The following is a 20,393-nucleotide window of genomic DNA, read 5'->3' as shown; positions in this document are numbered from 1 at the left end:
GGATAGGAAAATCCCAATCATTTTTTCCTTCCACGCCTTGTGTATTTTTAGTCCCTTTCTCAGGTCTTTCTGAAACCTGCTCCCAGTTAAAAATCACTGCACTGTATGTATTAATATATTGTGTTGGTTAATAATCCCAACAAGGTATTAACCAGTGTTTCTAGGTTAGAGTTTAGTATTGGTAGACTGATTCAAATAAGCAACAGGAAAGAGCTTAACCCAAAACATTACTATCAGTGATGAGTAGATAATGGGCAACAAACACGTCCCTAACAAAAGTAAATGAGGCTGAGAAACAGAATTACTTCTCAGGAGTTCCATTCATAGGGTTAAATCTGCAATCCATCCCTTCTCTTCCTGTTACACCTTACCAACAACATTAGAAGATGATGAGCTAACCATTCATCTAACTTGCTTGCTTGCTGTCCGATAATTGGCTGTCACATTCATACGACAGCAATTCATTGGCTCTGTAGTGCTCACAACCAACCTGGGGAATTGGAAGATGCCACATAAATACAATTTGTTTCTCATCAATATAAGCTAATGATTAGCTTTGGATCTCCTGCATGAAGTATTGTCACTACAGATGCAGACACACAATTGTGAAAAGAGAAGGGAAGAGATTGATTAATCATCACTGTCACCTCTAATGGTAATGATACATATGTAGTAGAGTGGCAGCAGTTTGGATCTCTCCTCTGACAGTGGCAACTATGTGAGATCGATTACTGACTTTAAATCTGAGACTAATAGATTTCAGGGATATGAGGTAAAGATGGGTATATTACTTTAGGTCACAAAGTTCAATGGTGTAATACCCTAGCAGGGATGGCATGGAACAACAATGGCAGGTATTTCTGGATATAATGCAGAAGGTGCAGGATCGGTTCATTCCAAAGAGGAAGAAAGATCCTAAGGGGAGGCAGGGACAGCTGTGGCTGACGAGGGAAGTTAAGGACTGTATAAAGATAAAAGAGAAGAAGCATAACATAGCAAAGATGAGCAGGAAGCTGGAGGACTGGGAAACTTTTAAAGAGCAACAGAGGATAACTAAAAAGGCAATACGCAGAGAAAAAATGAAGTGCAAAGGCAAACTGGCCAAAAATTATAAAGGAGGATAGTAAAAGTTTTTTTAGGTATGTGAAAAGGAAAAAAAAGGTTAAGACTAAATTTGGGCCCTTGAAGTCAGAAACGGGTGAATTTATTATGGGGAACAAGGAAATGACAGAAAAGTTAAACAGGTACTTTGGATCTGCCTTCACTGGGGAAGACACAAGCAATCTCCCAGATGTAATAGTGGCTGAAGGACCTAGGGCAATGGATGAACTGAAGGGAATTTATATTAGGCAGGAAATGGTGTTAGGTCTGAAGGCTGATAAGTCCCCGGGACCTGATGGTCTGCATCTCAGAGTACTTAAGGAGCTGGGTCTAGAAATCGTGGATGCATTGTTAATCATTTTCCAATGTTCTATACATTCAGGATCAGTTCCTGCAGATTGGAGGGTGGCTAATGTTGTCCCACTTTTCAAGAAAGGAGGGAAAGAGAAAACAGGGACCGGTTAGCCTGATGTCAGTGGTGGGAAAGATGCTGGAGTCAATTATAAAAGATGAAATTACGACTCATTTCGATAGCAGTAACTCGATAGGTCAGACTCCACATGGATTTATGAAGGGGAAATCATGCTTGACTAATCATCTGGAATTTTTTGAGGATCTAACTATGAAGGTGGACAAGGGAAAGCCAGTGGATGTCGCGTACCTGGACTTTCAGAAAGTCTTTGATATAGTCCCACATGGGAGATTAGTGAGCAAAATTAGGCACATGGGGGCAAAATACTGACTTGGATTGAAAATTGGCTGGCTGACAGGAAGCAACAAGTAGTGATACACCGGTCCCTTTCGAAACGGCAGGCGGTGACCAGTGGGGTACCACAAGGTTCAGTGCTGGGAACGCAGCTGTTTACAATATACATTAATGATGTAGATGAAGGTATTAAAAGTAATATTAGCAAATTTGCTGATGACACAAAGCTGGGTGGCAGGGTGAAATGTGAGGAAGATGTTATGAGAATACAGGGTGACCTGGACAGGCTAGGTGAGTGGACAGATGCATGGCAGATGCAGTTTAATGTGGATAAATGTGTGGTTATTCATTTTGGTGGCAAGAACAGGAAGGCAGATTACTATCTAAATATAGTCAAGTTAGGCAAAGGGGCAGTACAACGAGATCTAGGTGTTCTTGTACATCGGTCAATGAGGTAAGCATGCAGGTACAGCAGGCAGTGAAGAACGCTAATGGCGTGCTGGCCTTCATAACAAGACGCATTGAGCATAGAAACCAAGAGGTCCTTCTGCAGCTGTACAAATCCCTGGTGAGACTGGACCTGGAGTATTGTGTGCAGTTTTTGTCTCCAAATTTGAGGAAGGACATTCTGGCTATTGAGGGAGTGCAGCATAGGTTCACGAGGTCAATTCCTGGAATGGGGGGGCTATCATATGTTGAAAGATCGGAGCGACTGGGCTTGTATACACTTGGGTTTAGAATGATGAGAGTTGATTTGATTGAGACGTATAAGATTACTAAAGGATTGGACACTCTGGATGCAGGAAGCATGTTTCCGCTGATGGTTGAGTCTAGAACCAGAGGACAGAGTTTAAAAATAAGGGCTAGGCCATTTAGAACAGAGATGGGGAGAAACTTCTTCACACAAAGATTGGTGGGTATACGGAATGCTCTGCCCCAGAAGGCAGTGGAGGCCAATTCACTGGATACTTTCAGGAAAGAGTTGGATAGAATTCTTAAAGATAATGGAATCAAGAGTTATGGGGATAAGGCAGGAACAGGATACTGATTGTGGATGATCAGCCATTATCATAATGAATGGTGGTGCTGGCTCGAAGGGCCGAATGGCCTACGCCTGCATCTATTGTCTAATGTCTATTATTGTTTATAAATCATCTATGATTTTACTCAATGGCGGAATAGCTTGAGAAGCTAAATGGCCTACTCCTGTACCTACGTGTCTTGCTCCCTTAAACTTGTCAATATAAAAGACTGTCCAATTGGTTGGGAAATGGCCTGGATTCTATAATGTCCTGTCAGGCAGCCTTCTCACTGCTTTTCTTGAAAAAATCCTTGAAGGGCTACTGAACTTGATAATAATACAACCATAATCCAAGTTGATGTGGGCAGTTAGGTGGGAGTCAGAAGTCCATTTTTAAACTACACTGTTGCAAAACCAGAAGTGAGGAGGCATCATTCAGAGATATCTTTAGAGCAAATTGCTACCACGATGTTAACAGCATCCTTTGTTCCTGACTGCCTGGCCTCCAATCTCCAATCCTTCATTGACCAAACTCCCAGCCTTCCTTGGGTCGAGATGCCATGGGCTGCCTTCTTACTGGGTCTACTTGCAGTTCCAGGAGTGTCCTCTACTGAGTATGGCAATGCTGAGTTATGACCAATCTGACTGGCGAGCAGCTCTCAAGGGCAGGACTTCCTTCTTTGAGGAGCTGATGTCCAACACTGACGTCCTCAAAGTCTCCTGCAGTGAGTAATAGATGCTGCACAGTCTCATAAAACATCAGCCAGTGTGATACTGACTTTTCTTGCTGAATGGCAGGGGCACGTAAGCAGCAGTACACTCATCACCACCACAGCCTCACCACTTCGAAAATCCCTCACTGCAGATCTAAATTTAAGGGACCTGTTCATGATGCTCACCATATGACTTAATCGGCGTCTCCATCTTACTTCAAGACATAACAAAATACAGAGCAACTAAACAGGAGCAGGTGGAAATGATACATGCAATGGAGCTTCAGAATTATATTAAAATTGAAACTTTGTAAGTTCAATTTGATATTCTTTTAAAGCATATGTTGGGGAGCGGAAATGAATCCATTCCAGTAGAATCTGCATTTTCACCAGAAATAGTGAGTACTATTGTCATAAACTAGCAATAGAGAGCGACCCCAGAGTTACAAGATAAACTTTCCACTGGACAGACTTTAATTTGCTTACTTTTAGAAATCTCAGCAAGGTACTTGTTCAGTACTCAACTGCTATTGAAAATACATAGCACAATGCAGATGCCAAAAATAGTATAACACATTGTTTGCTGAAATTATCACATACTCAGTGAAAGAAATATATTAATTTGAACAAGTGCTCATCTGTCATACTATCAGGTTTCTTTTGTATACATACTAAAGCAACAGCACAAACATAATCCATAGTTCTCACATATATATCGATTCTGGTTTAATATGCCAACAAATTTCTTTTTTTTGGATTAGCCATGTGAATATGTTATTTTACAATAACAAGATAACAGACCCCTCTTCTACTCAACCCATCAATCAGTGCTTTCATTAAGTAGTTTGATGTATTTTTTCTCTCACAGTTTTGTCATAGCATCATAGAGATGTACAACATGGCAACAGACCCTTCGGTCCAACCCGTCCAAGCCGACCAGACATCCCAACCCAATCTAGTCCCACCTGCCAGCACCCGGCCCATATCCTTCAGTTATGTGTGAGAAAGTCCTTCAAGTTTGAATATAAACTGTGGTAAGAAAGATTTTAATTAGTTGCATTTTATTCCATTTATTACAACCATAAGTGACCATTACAGCAGCAAAGGAGGCCTTTCAACCCATTGTGTCAGTACTGGCTCTTTATTAAAAAATTTAAATCTAATCGTGTGGCCCCATTCTCTTCCTTTAGTACTGCCTTTTTCTAATGCTCATAAGATTAAATTGTTCCTGCTGCCACTTCCAAGGTAAAGCAAAGAGTATATAACATTATATATATCACATTTATGATATTAAGTGGATTATGTCCAATCAATGCTGTATGACTCCATAATGTGGAAAAATGTGGAATTATCCATTTCGTCACCGAGGATGCAAACCAAAAATATTTTCGAAATGGTGAAAAGTAACAGAGCTCTGAGATGTAGGGATCTGTGTGCATGAAGCACAAAGGTGAATATGCAGATAAAGCAAGTAATTAGTAGGATTAATATAATGTCATAATTTATTGTAAAGCAAATTTGATCAAAAGGTAAGAAGGTTATTCTTCATTTATACGGGACTCTAAACACAAAGAACCGTGCAAATCCCACAGAATACAAATATTAATGAAGAGCCACAAACTGACTTAGAGAGACTAAAAAGGATTATGAAACAAAACTTCCAAGGGACAGAAAAGGCAATAAGAAGAGATTTTACAGTCATTTAAATGGAAAACAGCTGCTTGAGAGTACCATTGGTCCACTGAGGCTGCGTGGGGATATTGTCAGTGACCATAGGGAAATGTTAGAAATCCTGAATGAATTTTATTGGATCAGTATTCACAGCAGGAAAAGAGGATAGCTTGCTAGAAGTCACAGAGAAATTAACAGAGAATTTGGGACAGCGTCTCAAGAAAATTAGCTGAAGTAAATCATCAATAGTGGGGAAATTAATGGAATTGAAGAGTGACAACTCCTCAGGACCTGCGGGTTTCCACCAACAGGTGTTAAAGGAGGTGGGACAGCACCTTGCCATTGCCCCATCCATAATCTTACTGTTTGCTGGACTCAGGAGTTGTACTTCTGGATCTGAAATTTGCTCATATAATGCTGCTCTTTAAGAAGGCTAACAGAAGGAAGCTAGGTAATTTAACAGCTGTGAGAGGGAAATTGATGGAGTCTATAATCAAGGATAGAATTACTGATCACCTCGAAAAACTTCAGTTAATCAGTGAGAGTCATTACTCCGCTGCTTTTTGAAGAGGTGGCAAAGGTGTGGACAGAGGTAAGCTGATGGATATTGTTTATATGAATGTCCAGAAGGCTTCTGAGAAAGTCTCACACAAGAGACTGTTAGCTAAGGTGGATGCTCACAGATTTGAGGGCAAATTACTAACATGGACAGGAAATTAGTTGAGTGGCAGGAAGTTGAGAGTTGGAATAATGGTAAGTACTCAAATGAACAGGACCTGACTATTGGTGTCCTGCAGGGATCTGTACGGGGGCTTCAATTATTCACAATACGCATTAATGGCTTGGATTATGGTGTAAAAAGTCAAATATCCAAATTTGCTCCTGGATATAACGTTGTGTAGCATTGAGAGATAGTATTTATGACAACATAAAATTCCAACAGGAAGTAGATAGATTATATAAATGAGCAAAGCTGTGGCAGATAGATTATAATATAAGCAAGGATGAAGTCATCCATTTTGGACCAAAAAAGACAGATTTAGGCTTTCTTTAAAAGGCACAGAGTTAAATACAGTCGATGTCCGATGAGATTTAAGGATTCCGATGCATAGCTCTTTAAAATGCCATGGCCAGGTACAGAAAATTGTCAAGAGAGCCTTCATATTTAAAGGGCTGGAGTATAAGGCTGCAGTTCTACAAATCCCTAGTAAGACACCACATAAAGTACTGTTAGCAGATCTGAGCACAGTACCTTAGAAAGGAGACTTTTCCGCAGGAGGGAGTTCAACGCAGGTTCACAACGATAATAACGACTTCAGGGATTAGACAAATTAGACATTTACTTTCTCGAATTTGCTGGGTTAACGAGTAATCTAATCGAGGTAGGAAAGATGTGGTTGATAAAGATAAACTATTTCCACTAGTTGAAGATTCAGGGACTGGGGGCATATCTAAGAACGAGGCCCTTCAGGAGAGATGTCAGAAAGCACTTGTATTTGCATAGACTAATGGAAGTTCGGAATGCTCTTCCTCAATTTGGCAGTCAATGCTAATTCAATTGTTAAATTTAAATCTGCGATAGATGATTTTTTTATTAAGCAAGGTTATCAAGGGATATGGGCCAAAGGCAGGCATTATGGAGTTAGGCCATGAATCAGCCATGATCTAAATGAATGGTGGAGCAGGCTGAAGGAGCTGAATGGCCTACTCCCACTCGTAATCCATATCTTTGGTTGATCATATACTTATATTTATATATAATTCTAGAGAGCAACCATTAAGCTCGCTTAATGCCTGTGTCGCACTCAAGCCTCACACCAGAAGATGAAATTGGTGCCAATTCTGCCATAGCCATTTTCAGAAGCAATGACAGCATAAGTTGTCTGCTGCTGTCAGGACTTATGTGCTTTTAAAGACATTCAGTCCACCTCCAAGAACCATCTGTCAATCAAAAGGTTGGTTATTCCTCAGTCTGAGCAGTGCCATCAGAAGTTATGGTCATGGCGAGTACTGCAGCAGGTACCAGAACGAAGCTGAGTGGATCAAGCTCATTGAGGCCAATCAACTAGGCCCTGGCAAAGAGGCTGGATGGGATAATTATGAACGGTAGGACCAGGGGAGGGATTCTACAGCAAAATTGGCCTTTGCTGTCAAGGGAGTGCTGTCTGTAGGTCACAGGTTGCCCAGGCAGGACAAACCAACTGTCTTTACTGAGTGATCTCCCAATATGGCATGTGGCTCCCTTGCTGCTGGTAGAACATTGGAGACAGTGCAATCACTCTCAATGCACCTCTGCCCCAACCCCATCCCACCTGCTAGCACCTCCTAATCCACTGCCAGCATTGGGGTGATTTAAATTCCCCATTTGCTTTCTGAGAATACATGGTAGCATTTAATACTGAAATAAATGGTAGCATTTAATACTGAAGTCCACCCACCCACAAGCCAATATGTGTTCAGTGTACATTCTGTCAGGAAAGGAGAAGCTTTGTATGTCCCTTTTGGCCATCTTATTGGCAAAGAAGACAACTGAGAATTTTTCTATTTTGATGCCACAGTTTTGAATTGCATCTGCAACCAACTATTGATGATTCTCATGTGGGAAGCTTAAAACTTACACATACAGACATATATTTGCACTTCTCATACCTGAAACATGTTAAGCATATTTGAATAATTCAGATCTGATGATCTGTTAGGAAGATGTAAACCCTGCGTTCATGCTCTGAGATCTTATCAAATAAATATTAAATATCTTCAGATATTTCTTTGTGTTAATGGAGAATTAATTCATTAAAATAAATGTGTTAAGCTTCTATTTAAACATTTAAGAATTTGATACAAATGGATTAAACATTAAACATCACTTTGCATTACATATTTCCTAGACCAGTGTTCTCAAAAACTTTATATTTTATGGAGAAATCATACTGCACTTATATACTGAAGTCAGGCAAGCTTCACTAAACCAATATACGCTGGGCTGAATCCTGTGCTTTTTTGTGTAAGTATGAGTCACGCTGAGTTTGGTATCACTTCCTCTGGCAGCTCATTCCATACACATACCACCCTCTGCGTGAAAAGTTATCCCTTAGGTCTCTTTTATATCTTTCCCTTCTCACCCTAAACCTATGCCCTCTAGTTCTGGACTCTCCCACCCCAGTGAAAAGACTTTGTCTATTTATCCTATCCATGTCCCTCATTTATACAGGATTTTGTAAACCTCTATAAGGTCACCCCTCAGCCTCCGACACTCCAGGGAAAACAGCACCAGCCTGCTCAGCCTCTTCCTATAGCTCAAATCCTCCATACCTGGCAACATCCTTGTGAATCCTTTCTGAACCCTTTCAAGTTTCACTATATCTTTTCAATAGAAAGGAGACCAGAATTGTACACAATATTCCAACAGTGGCCTAACCAATGTCCTGTACAGCCGCAACATGACCTCCCAACTCCTGTACTCAATACTCTGACCAATAAAGGAAAGCATTTCAAATGCCTTCTTCACTATCCTATCTACCTGCGACTCCACTTTCAAGGAACTATCAACCTGCACTCCAAGTCTCTGTTCAGCAACATTCCCTCGGACCGTACCATTAAGTGTATAAGTTCTGTTAAGATTTGCTTTCCCAAAATGCAGCACCTCACATTTATCTGAGTTAAACTCCAACTACCATTTTCTCTGCCCATTGGCCCATCTGAACAAGAATCCTGTTGTAATCTGAGGTAACCCTCTTCGCTGTCCACTACACCTCCAATTTTGGTGTCATCTGCAAACTTACTAACTATACCTCTTATGCTCACATCCAAATAATTCATATAAATGACAAAACATAGTGGACCCAGCACCGATCATTGTGGCACTCCACTTGTCACAGGCCTCCAGTCTGAAAAACAACCCTCCACCACCACCCTCTGTCTTCTACCTTTGAGCCAGTTCTGTATCCAAATGGCTAGTTTTCCCTATATTCCACGAGATCTAACCTGACTAACCAGTCTCCCATGGGGAACCTTGTTGAACACCTTACTGAAGTCCATTTAGATCACACCTACCGCTCTGCCCTCATCAATCCTCTGTGTTACTTTTTCAAAAAATTCAATCAAGTTTGTGAGACATGATTTCCCATGCACAAAGCCATGTTGACTATCCCTCATCAGTCCTTGCCTTTCCAAATACATGTATATCCTGTCCCTCAGGATTCCCTCCAACAATCTGCTCACAACCGACGTCAGGCTCACTGGTCTACAATTCCCTGGCTTGTTCTTACCACTCTTTGTAAACAGTGGCACCACGTTAGTCAACCTCCAGTCTTCTGGCACCTCACCTGTGACTATCGATGATGCAAATATCTCAGTAAGAGGCCCAGCAATCACTTCCCTAGCTTCCAACAGTGTTTTAGGGTACACCTGATCAGGTCCTGGGGATTTATCCACTTTTATGCATTTCACAACATCCAGCACTTCGTCCTCTGTAATATGGACATCTTTCAAGATGTCACCTTCTATTTCCGTACATTCTATATCTTTCATGTCCTTTTCCACAGTAGATACTGATGTAAAATACTCGTTTATTATCTGCCCCATTTTCTGCAGCTCCACACAAAGGCTGCCTTGCTGATCTTTGAGGGGCCCTATTCTCTACCTAGTTATCTTTTTGTCTTTAATGTATTTGTAAAGACCCTTTGGATTCTCCTTAATTCTATTTGCCAAAACTATCTCCCTTTTCACCCTCCTGATTTCCCTCTTAAGTATACTCCTACTGCCTTTATACTCTTCTAAGGACTCACTCGATCTATCCAGTCTATACCTGACATATTTCAACATTTAAAAGGCATTTGGATGGGTTTATGAATAAGAAGAATTTGGAAGGATACAGGCCGCGTGCTGGCAGGAGGGACTAGATTGGGTTGGGATATCTGGACGGCATGAAAGGGTTGGACCGAAGGGTCTGTTTCTGTGCTGTACATCTCTATGACTCTGTGACTCTAAGTGATTCTTGACAGCAAAACCTGAGCATACTTCCTTGCTGTATCTTACCAAACCCGTGCATTAATTGGCATCTCAGTCCTCATGGTGAGTATCACAACCGACATTCACCCCATCTTACCCATGCATCATTCTCACCACCATTCCCCAGAGATCAGCATCGACTAATACTGGCACCGATACCATAGTTAAACGATCACCATGCGCTTGGAGAAGCACTATCAGTCTGGACCTGCCCTACATAGTTCCTGATATTTGCCGCAGATATGGCAGACGGAGGAAATGGGTGCTCACCTTCCCCCCCCCCCTCCACCCTCCCCTTCACCTGCCGATCCCCTTTGTGGGCATGCTGCTGCTGAACAGGGTGGTGATTAGGCCAGTCTTCTTGCTGCCCCATGATTAGCAGGGAGGCTATGGCATCAAACCATGCCAGCCTGGTCGGCAGCTGACAGCCATGTTACAACAGTCTCAGCCGTTGGGAGAAATGCCCAGTGCTGTAGGAAAAAGATCAATGTCTTTCTCCACTTTTCCAGCAGCAATTTCACCATTTCTATTTGATACTTCACACTCATGCTATCCTTTCAAATGTTTAGAGGAGATGTATGGGGAAATGTCTTCACGCAGAGGGTGGGGGGAATCTGGAACTTACTGTCTGTTAGGGTAGTAGAAGCACAAACCCTCCTTTCATTGAAGAAATATTTACATATGTAGTTGCAATGTCAAGGCACAGAAGGCATCAGGCAAAGTGCTGAAAATGGAATGAGAATCGTAAAGGGACTGTTTTCGGCCAGCATGGATTGATGGGCTGAAGGGCCTTTTTCTGTGTTGTTGATCTCTATGACTCTCTTTTACTGCATGTGCCTCCCAATAAAGCTCATGCTCGAATTCGCGTATCGTACCCACTCACCAGCACTCACTCCAACCTGTGACATCACTAACACTGCACTCCATCTGCATTACCTACTCACTCACACAGGTAGCCTCCCCACCTGCACAAACTGCAATAGTTATGCCATCCACTGTCATTTCCCTTCATAACTGCCTCTCTCCTACTCCAGGAACAAAACAGCCCAAAAAAGGCAGAAAGAGTCAAGACACATTCGGTTCCTCACCCCTTACGTGGACAGCATACTGACTCTGACCAGTCTGAGGGGAGATTAACCTGGCCTGGTATCAGAGGCCACCTTTTACATCCCAAAGCAATGCCTGTCCCCCTTGACTGGTCTAAAACATGTCGACAACTGTGTCTGCACAAATGGCATGGGAGGACAGCAGCAACATGAGTATCTCTGTACTGTCTTATCACCTGACATTCTTTTCTGATCATCTCTGACAAATGCACAAAAAGGCAACACATAAGATGATGTGAGCATCCAGTTAGGCTCAGTGAGTCAGCACAACAACAGTGAATGAAGAGCTCGGAGGTGCACCTGGGTCCAGTCCACATGCTGGGTGCATGTCCCTGAGTGCGCAATGTCCTTGTTGCAGCATTACAATGATGGACGCTGGTGCAGCCCCACGTGCAGCACTGAACTGCAGAGGTGTCACATGTGTGAACTGGAAATGTGCCACAATGCTGGCACATGTCAGATGCAAATGTTCATGGGCATGGGGTTCTGGTGCCTATGGAGTCTGCCCGAGATGCTGGTACTTGATGACCAACATGGAGGTCTTTCGAGTAAGCCGCAAATTGAACCTGCTAAGAATGCTCTCTGCTTTTCATGTGGGGTTTTCTTGATGGTTAGTGTGTATGTTGAGTTTGGTAAGATTGCAATCCATGGTGAATCAGATTGTGAATAAAACATACATGAAGGAATAATATGCGTTAATGAGGAACTTGCTACTCCCCAGCAAGTGTCTTGCCACGCGGCTTGCGAAAAGTGTACAAGTTGTGGCGAGATGATTGTGATGTTGGTGGGCCACACCAATCATTTTGCCCAATTCTTTCACTCATCTTCCCATAATCCATGCCACTCAGATAACACCATCTAATAAGATTCCACCTATTGTATCCACCATTAGGATCTACTTTTAAGGAACATCAAACTGCCCTTTATATCTTGCTTGTAATCAAGGTGCATCATCATGTTATATATTATATAAAGTCTGTAACACAGAAAGGCCATTTGGGCTAACCAGTCTGTGTCAAATATAATCGGCCCCTTCAATGTCAACAATAGTTAATAATGTGGAAGGTTTAAAAAAAAAGTCCGGAAGATGATAACCAGCTTGAAGAACCGGGAGCTATGTTAGAAATTAACTTCACTAACTTACAAGATAGTTCATTCCAGTCGGAGGAGTGCAAAAAAGACAAGTGCAAAACACCTTTTCTTTTGGAAGATAAAAACTTAAATGCAACGGCAGAGCCAAGAGATCTAAGAATATAAAAGCATAGTTTGTTAAAAATAGTAATGCAAGTTGATAAAGATAAAGTGTGCAAACAAAGATGCTCACCTAATCAGAAGTAATGGGCTGGGATTCGAGCTTCAAACCTGCCATTCATAATAATTCAAAGGACTGTAGCCGAGGAAAAGCAAGAAATGAAACATTCTGCCTCAAGCCTGTTTGCTTAAACCTCCTTATCCTTGCTATTTCTTTGCTGCTTAGTTTCATATGCTTTGTCATGCATTCTGCAAAATGAGTACAGCAATTTAATTAAGTTGTCTTAGAGTTGTAACAAGTGCCTTTGCAATTTGTGTCAACTGTAATTACTGTAGTTACAGGACTGAAAATCGTATTCAGATGGGAAACATCTTCTGAAGGGATCTTGGAACATTCTTAGAACCTTTTCAATATTTTGAATTTACAAGACAATTTTAAAAGCATTTTCTGTCTTATCACCCTACAATTTTGTTTTGAGCATCTCTGACAAATGCATCTTAGTTTAGAGCAAATTGCAGCATTTGGATCCTTTCCAGGAAAAGCACAGGAAAAATAAATTAGTTTGAACTGGTGCTCACATGCACGACAGAGTCCATGTGGACATGTTAATCTGACAAAGATCTCTGTGACAAAATGTTTCAAAGATCACTGCTGGACTAACAGTCATAACATTGTATGTCGGCTCAATTATAATTCCCAAATTGCATTGCTCTCTCTGCACACCATATTCTTACATTTAAACTTGATATTGTTCTATATTAAAACCAGGAGTGTTTAATTAGATAACTTGATATTTACAGATGAAAAGTGCTGCACCCCACTGGAGTGGCACTGGAAATCAATTCCCACTGTTCCTGGAGTTTTCACCAAAATTAAACATTTTTTAATGCGCAGAATTCCCCAATTTTCTTGGAGAAAGTGAGGACTCCAGATGCTGGAGATCAGAGCTGAAAATGTGTTGCTGGAAAAGCGCAGCAGGTCAGGCAGCATCCAAGGAACAGGAGAATCGACGTTTCGGGCATAAGCCCTTCTTCAGGAGAAGTGCTTATGCCCGAAACGTCGATTCTCCTGTTCCTTGGATGTTGCCTGACCTGCTGCGCTTTTCCAGCAACACATTAGTGGGCGGCACGGTGACACAGTGGTTAGCACTGCTGTCTCACAGCGCCTGAGACCCGGGTTCAATTCCCGACTCAGGCGACTGACTGTGTGGAGTTTGCACATTCTCCCCGTGTCTGCGTGGGTTTCCTCCGGATGCTCTGGTTTCCTCCCACACTCCAAAGATGTGCGAGTCAGGTGAATTGGCCATGCTAAATTGCCCGTAGTGTTAGGTCAGGGGTAGATGTAGGGGTATGGGTGGGTTGCGCTTCGGCGGGTCGGTGTGGACTTGTTAGGCCGAAGGGCCTGTTTCCACAATGTAAGTAATTTAATTTTCAGCTCATCCCCAACTTTCTTGCCTATTTGAACCAGGATGCCTGAAAACATGGACCAGTTGCTGGTTGGTCCCTGCTTTCTCTTCACAGATGCAGTCAAACCTTTCTTCAGCAACTTCTGTTTTTGAACCAGAGTGAGAGGTTGTCCACCTGCCAAACAGTGAAGCCTTCAGGCCACAGGCAGCGACAGGTCAGAAATGGACTCTGGCAATCAGGAAAAGAAAAAATCAAGGAGGGAGCTCAGAGTATGGCAGTGAAGAAGATAAAGAAAAGATCACTGGTGTGATGGAAGACTTAGTGGATCACAGGGAAAGAACTAGCTTATAAGGAGTTTTAACAGGGGTTACATTCGTGCTCCTTCTGGGAAAAAAAACAAGTGCCTGCTGGATCAAGCTGTCCCTCCACTCTTTAGTAGCAAGGTTTCTGAAAACCTGGAAAACCCAAGTGGTCTGCACTTGATTTAAATCAGGCTCCGAGCAGAATGGGAACATAACTTACACTTTCAAATGAACTGTTCCATTTCTGGAGAGCAGGATAATGACACACCATAAGCATGGCAATAAAATGCATAAAGGGCAGATAGGAGTCCAGCTCACACAATTTATTCCTTTTTTAACCTCCAGCTTTCTGGTGGGGGTGTGGTTATTTAAATAAAGGTCTCTCTGCCAAGCTATTAATAACTCACGTTGCAAGTGATCTGTTCAAACTTACCATAGTTCATACAAAGGAGGTGATAAGTTGGATGGGAGAGGAGAGATTGATTAAACATTTCAAAATGTTTGTGCCTCCAGTTGATTTCTGCCTTACATAAGTTTTGTCATTGCATTGAATCACTGACCAAACAGTGTCACCAAGTCTTTGGGGTCATTTTATTAGACCAATTTTCTATTACTTTCCAGACATCAAATGTGCAGGTCAGGTGAACTGGCCATGCTAAATTGCCCAGTGTTAGGTGCATTCATCAGGGGTAAATGTAAGGAAATGTGTCTGGATGGGTTACTCTTCAGAGCGTCAGTGTGGACTTGTTTGGCCAAAGGGCCTGTTTCCACACTGTAGGGAGTCTAATCTAAAAGCACCTGTTCTAAGTCATTGTAAAAATGTTTCTAGTCTTCATATCACTCCAGTCAGCATGTGATAAAAACATCCCAACCCTGAAGCAGAGCCAGTTTCCCAGTGTTAATGCAAATAATATGTTCAAGAGTGACAGTGAAACATCCCATTTCCTTATTGAAGCAGAGCTGTTCCACAATGGTGCCAATATCAGATGGCTCATTAAGGGCTAAAAAAGAAATCACAAAAGAAATACAGATTTTTTTTTCTTCATTTTGAAAGTGAATGGAATGTAAGGTGCAAACAAGACACACTGGTGTATTATATGCAACTCAAAATTGATATGACTTTTATACATGTGGCTTCACCTAGATTACAACAGAACCTCTCTCAGAGTAATGCAATTCTGAAGGGGGTCAGCGTAGTGATAAGGCACATAGTTGGTATACTATAATCCAGGAAATATTGACCACAGGACTTTCAAGTTTAACTTGCTCCACAATGTAGCAGATTTCATATTTATCCATCCACATTTAGGTGCAATTAATTACAAAAAGAAAGCACTGCACATATTCCTGAATTGAAAGCAAGTATATATAAGTCCACTGGTACTTCAAGAATATTGCTAATACAAGTTTTCAAAAATCATATACATGCCCACATAAAGGATAATCCCAGTAAATTTAACTAAAGCTGTAGTGCAGGTAGACTTTAGGAACATCCACATCATACCCAATCACAATTCAGTAAATAGTCACAAGAGATGAGCTATAAATGCTGGCCCTGATGACACAGGGTTCCCAAGAATGAATTTTAAAAGTCATAAATACATCATATTGTACATTTGAATCCTTTTAAAAATCAGATCCTTCACATTTAACTCTAAAGAGAGTTCACCCAGGGATATCTGATACAGGATAAAGTAACTGATATGCTGTGAGGGTGCTATGTTTTAAGACGGCACTGATCTTATAGTTGACATTAAATTATCTTTATTGCATCAGGGCAGTTGAACTTGATTTAAACCTCCATGGAATTATGACCTGGTAGTATGTTTTTATTTTACAATTGTTTTGATTGATACTTGAGGAAATCATGGCACTGGGAGCTTACCAAATACTGTAATACACTGTCAACGAGAGGAAAGGTTACTGCTGACAGTGACAAGGGGAAGTTAAAAAAATATTGGAGTTGCTAAATTAAATGTGCCAAAGAAAACTGCTAAGTTTAATTGCTTAATGAAACATTACCTTCACTTGATGACCCCGATAGATCTATGACAACATACACTCTTCCTTCTGGTTCCAGGTCTATCTGTAATTAATAAGTAAAATCGAGTCAATTATAACATAGACACCCACAACTGAACAAACGTTCAGAATTGTCAATTTAATTTCTCTTCTCATAAATCATTACCAAACTGTGGCTTTTCCACAAATGGCAATGACATCATTGGGGAACCGCTTAGTTCTTGAATTTATTTTCTTAACATGCTTTGCATAGTTTTAGATCAAGCCAAGTTTGACAATTATCACATGGGCACGCCTGATTTTTTTTTTACTGGTCTTAGAGGGTTTTTCTTATAAACAACCATAATTGAATGTTTCGCTTAGATCATTTACTCATTTGCCCAGCATCTTTCTAAACATGGCTAAAACAAATTTTTGACTGCAAGTGGAAATACAGAGAATATTGGAAATGCACAACCAATCAGACAGCATCTGCAAGAGAGCGACTTCAAAAGTTCTCTTGACAAAACACAAAACTGTTCACCTTCCTTCTAAATGCCAACTGGTCATTCAGGCATGCGGATTCTAGCCATATGTGCAGCAAGTTTCAGAAATGGAAGAAAATGGAAATATCCTTTCATACTATTGATTACCTACAGCTCTAAATACCATCTTCAATGCAGAGAGGATTAAAAGTTTCCATTGCACACAGCCTTATCTCTCAATAAGTGGTGCTGCCATTTTCTTGTGCTGTCAATGCAGTCCTTTCAGGCACTGAATCCACACTAAAAGCAAGCCATGTGTTTAAAGGAAAACTATGTTACATCATGTTTATAATGTCAGCTATAGCTCAGTTGGCAACACTTTCACCCGAGTGACAAGGCTCTGGCCTTGAACAGAAACGTCTATGGTGATGCTCCAATGCAGTACTGAAGGGGTGTTGCAACATGGTAATGTCATCTTCTAGGATTAAACAGCATTGATAGATCCCAAGACTTTACTTCCAAGGGCTGGGAGTTATCCTCAGTGTCATGGTCAATAGTTATCCTGTATACAACATCACGCGAAAAAAAAACATCCTTAGCTAATCATTATAGCATTGCTGCTTGTGGAAGTTTGATATGTGCAAAATTGATTGCAATATTTCCTACATTTACAACAGTGATTACACTTCAAAATACTTATTCTTCGGCTATAAAGTGCTTTGAGACAGCCAGAGGCCATGAAAGACACCATGTAAATGCAAGCCTTTTTTAAATGCTTTGCATTCACTGCCAAATTAGCTTCTTTTTTTCAGAATTACCAAAGAGCAATACAGTACAATAAAAGACTCAGGCAACATGATTAACTGGTGACTGCATTCCTTGTGGAGAAGACTGGGTGGCTGACATGCTGACCCATGCAGGCTGAGAAATACGTGCTAGCAGTCACAAACTGTTTATCAATTCATTGCTTTAGATTACTTTCCATCTTCAAAAAGAGTGAGGTGGGAATAGTTTAGTGGATCTTACATTTTGTTGAGGGAAGAAATGCCTAATTTAGTCAATTTCTCAAAGATATTTGGAAAGGCCACTTCAATAACTCAATTAACAATCACCTTGGCACATATCATGATGTGTTGTTAGACCAGAAGTGGAAAAATCAGTGATTACATTCCTGACAGCTATATACCATGCTAAATGTGAAATATTTGAAATATTTCAGAACAGTAACGTTGTTGGGTTTCATCCAACTGCTGTTATTGACCAGGAAAGGTCAAATTTCCTGCTCAGTTTGGACATTCTAAACAAATGGAATGCTTAATTCCAAGTATTGAAGTTGATGAGGGGGACATTGAACAGACAACTGCTTTACAACTTTAATATTCCTTATTAAATTTCAAATGAATTAACAGAAAAAAAAGACTTGTTTTTATTTTGTGCAGCACAGATATTGTATTCCCAACTTCATTCACAAATTGTTTCTTCAATCTGCCCACATCACACAATATTGTATAAAAGCAGCAAGGGCAGTTTCCAAGCCTGGTAGGACAGCAATGCTAAAGACCGCAAGAAGATTTATGAGAAGCCCAGAGAGTTAAAATTTGATTTGCGCTCCATCCTGTGGAGTAAAGTCTTACTTAGACGTTAATTCTGTCAGGATGTCGCATAAGGAATGATGCAGTACATAACTGCATCATAGCTTCCAACAGTGGGTGCCCTTCAATGTTGAAGGGCCAACAGAGTAAATGCCAGTCTCCAATTAAAACTTTAGATTATATATATAATACATAAATATTTTGCAGAGCACTTCCAAATATTTCCTGTTTTATTTTAGATTTCTACCATTTGTAGTACTTCAATATTTATGAATATAATCTAACAAATTTCACATGGATTTGCTCTCAGCTAGATTGATCATGGACTCTGATGGTTTACATGTTACATATGCCTGTGTATAGCTTGTGTTGCCACTTTGTTTTTCATATTGATCATGTAATAATATCTTGAGAGTTTGTTTTAGGTGTAGCAATGGATTGGAAGCAATTGTGTTTACAGGCCAGGTTTTCACACCCATACCAGAACCAAGAAGGCCAACAAAAAGATGAGCCCAGCTTCTGGAATTCCCTTCATTATTCCAGTTACTGGCAATTTTCCATAGTGTGGGCTAACAGCACAAGTTGCAAGACAATACAGAGCCCTGACATCACCAGCTCCATTGCAGGAGGATATTTCAGACCCTCAAAAACTTTGATGGGAAGTTGGGCTTAGCTACAAAAGGCGACATGGTTCATACAAGCATGGAGGTGTCAAGAACTATGGCGAAATCCCTGTCTGATGCTGGAAACCTTTTGAAAGGTAGGTTCAAAAGAATTGCCAACTTTATATGTCATAATCGGACATTGTATGTTCGGTTATCTATACTTTTAATGCAACGGTTGATGATACATCTTTATTCTTAAGAGGTAAGAGACCACTAGACCGACCACAAAATGTATGACAGTAGAAAAGTCATCAAGTGCATTAGACCACATTATCCACTGGATAAATTGCACTTTTGTATTGAACAGTAATAATATTCAGGTTTGCCTGTGTCAGTTTATTATTACTTCCATTGAAGGATAGTTGAGACATTTGTTTGCCAGCTTCAAAGTCTGAACAGACAGCTGACCTCTTCAAATTACTTCAAATACATGAATGTATCAGCTCTGGATGGGTTGTGACAATTTGTGCAAGGCAATTTCATTCGGAGTGCCTAACTTAGTTCTAAACTCCACTAACAGATTCAGCTTCGAAGGAATTGTTGATACAGCTGTTAAGAAGACTGTTTCTTTATGGTGACAGCTTTATGATCTGTTAATAAGATAATGTTTTTGAAGTGGTTTCTAAATGAGTGTTTGTTTACCTTTTTAGTTATTTTGGCCACTTTATAGAATAATAGTTCTTTTGAAATAGATTTTATTTATTTGACTGTGTGTTTATTCAGATAGTTTTGGAGCATTTCAAGGACTCCCCGCTTTTATGGTAGGGCTCGGGGATCCTGTACATAGTGAGCACTGGGTGAGTGGACATATGACTGTGATGGTTGAGGGGGTCTCACGTTCGTACAGCTATAGTACTAGGCTGATGTCCTGTGAACATAGGTGAACACTTAACCTGACAGCATCTGTTTCTCCTTCTTTCAGGAGATGGCCTCCAAAGCACCAGTCCCTCATCAGCAACTCACAATGAAACTAGCATGGGGCAAAAGACTGGATCACAATGTAGGAAATGGTCCGACTCCTAATTTCCATTCTGAAAATAAAAATCCAGTTCTGTTGTTTTGGGTCTGTGAGAGGCTTGATTTGTTCACTAATGAGGTAGAAGAAGGTCAAATATTTCAAGCTTATTATAAGTTATGCATGCATCCCTGGTCAGAGACACAAATGCACGGTCACACTAAGAGGTCTGCAATGTACACTGAAGGTCCCCTCGTGCTACTCTCCTCCCACTGATACTCTCAGTCTTCTTCCTTGGCTTTTTATTATGTCTCTTTCAATCTCTTTGTTGATCCTTGTTCCTCTTTCAATTCACGCAATGTTTTCTCCCTTATTCCAAGAGTCTATGCAAACTCTTGCCACTACCT

At 40.8% G+C, this 20,393-nt stretch overlaps 1 protein-coding gene across 2 annotated transcripts in view; it reads right to left on the bottom strand.

The window, feature by feature from the left end:
• The window catches only part of LOC132819714 (protein kinase C epsilon type), a 586,475-nt gene that overhangs the window by 420,609 nt on the left and 145,473 nt on the right, over positions 1-20,393 (bottom strand). For both annotated transcript variants that reach the window (XM_060831385.1, XM_060831386.1), the window contains exon 2: positions 16,311-16,374. In XM_060831385.1, coding sequence (XP_060687368.1) covers positions 16,311-16,374 — 64 coding nt within the window. The remainder of the gene's footprint in view (positions 1-16,310; positions 16,375-20,393) is intronic.

This window comes from Hemiscyllium ocellatum, chromosome 10 (assembly GCF_020745735.1).
Source record: "Hemiscyllium ocellatum isolate sHemOce1 chromosome 10, sHemOce1.pat.X.cur, whole genome shotgun sequence".
Classification (NCBI taxonomy): Eukaryota; Metazoa; Chordata; class Chondrichthyes; order Orectolobiformes; family Hemiscylliidae; genus Hemiscyllium; species Hemiscyllium ocellatum.
The sequence above is the reverse complement of the archived record's forward strand: the minus strand, read 5'-3'. Positions and strand labels throughout refer to the sequence as shown.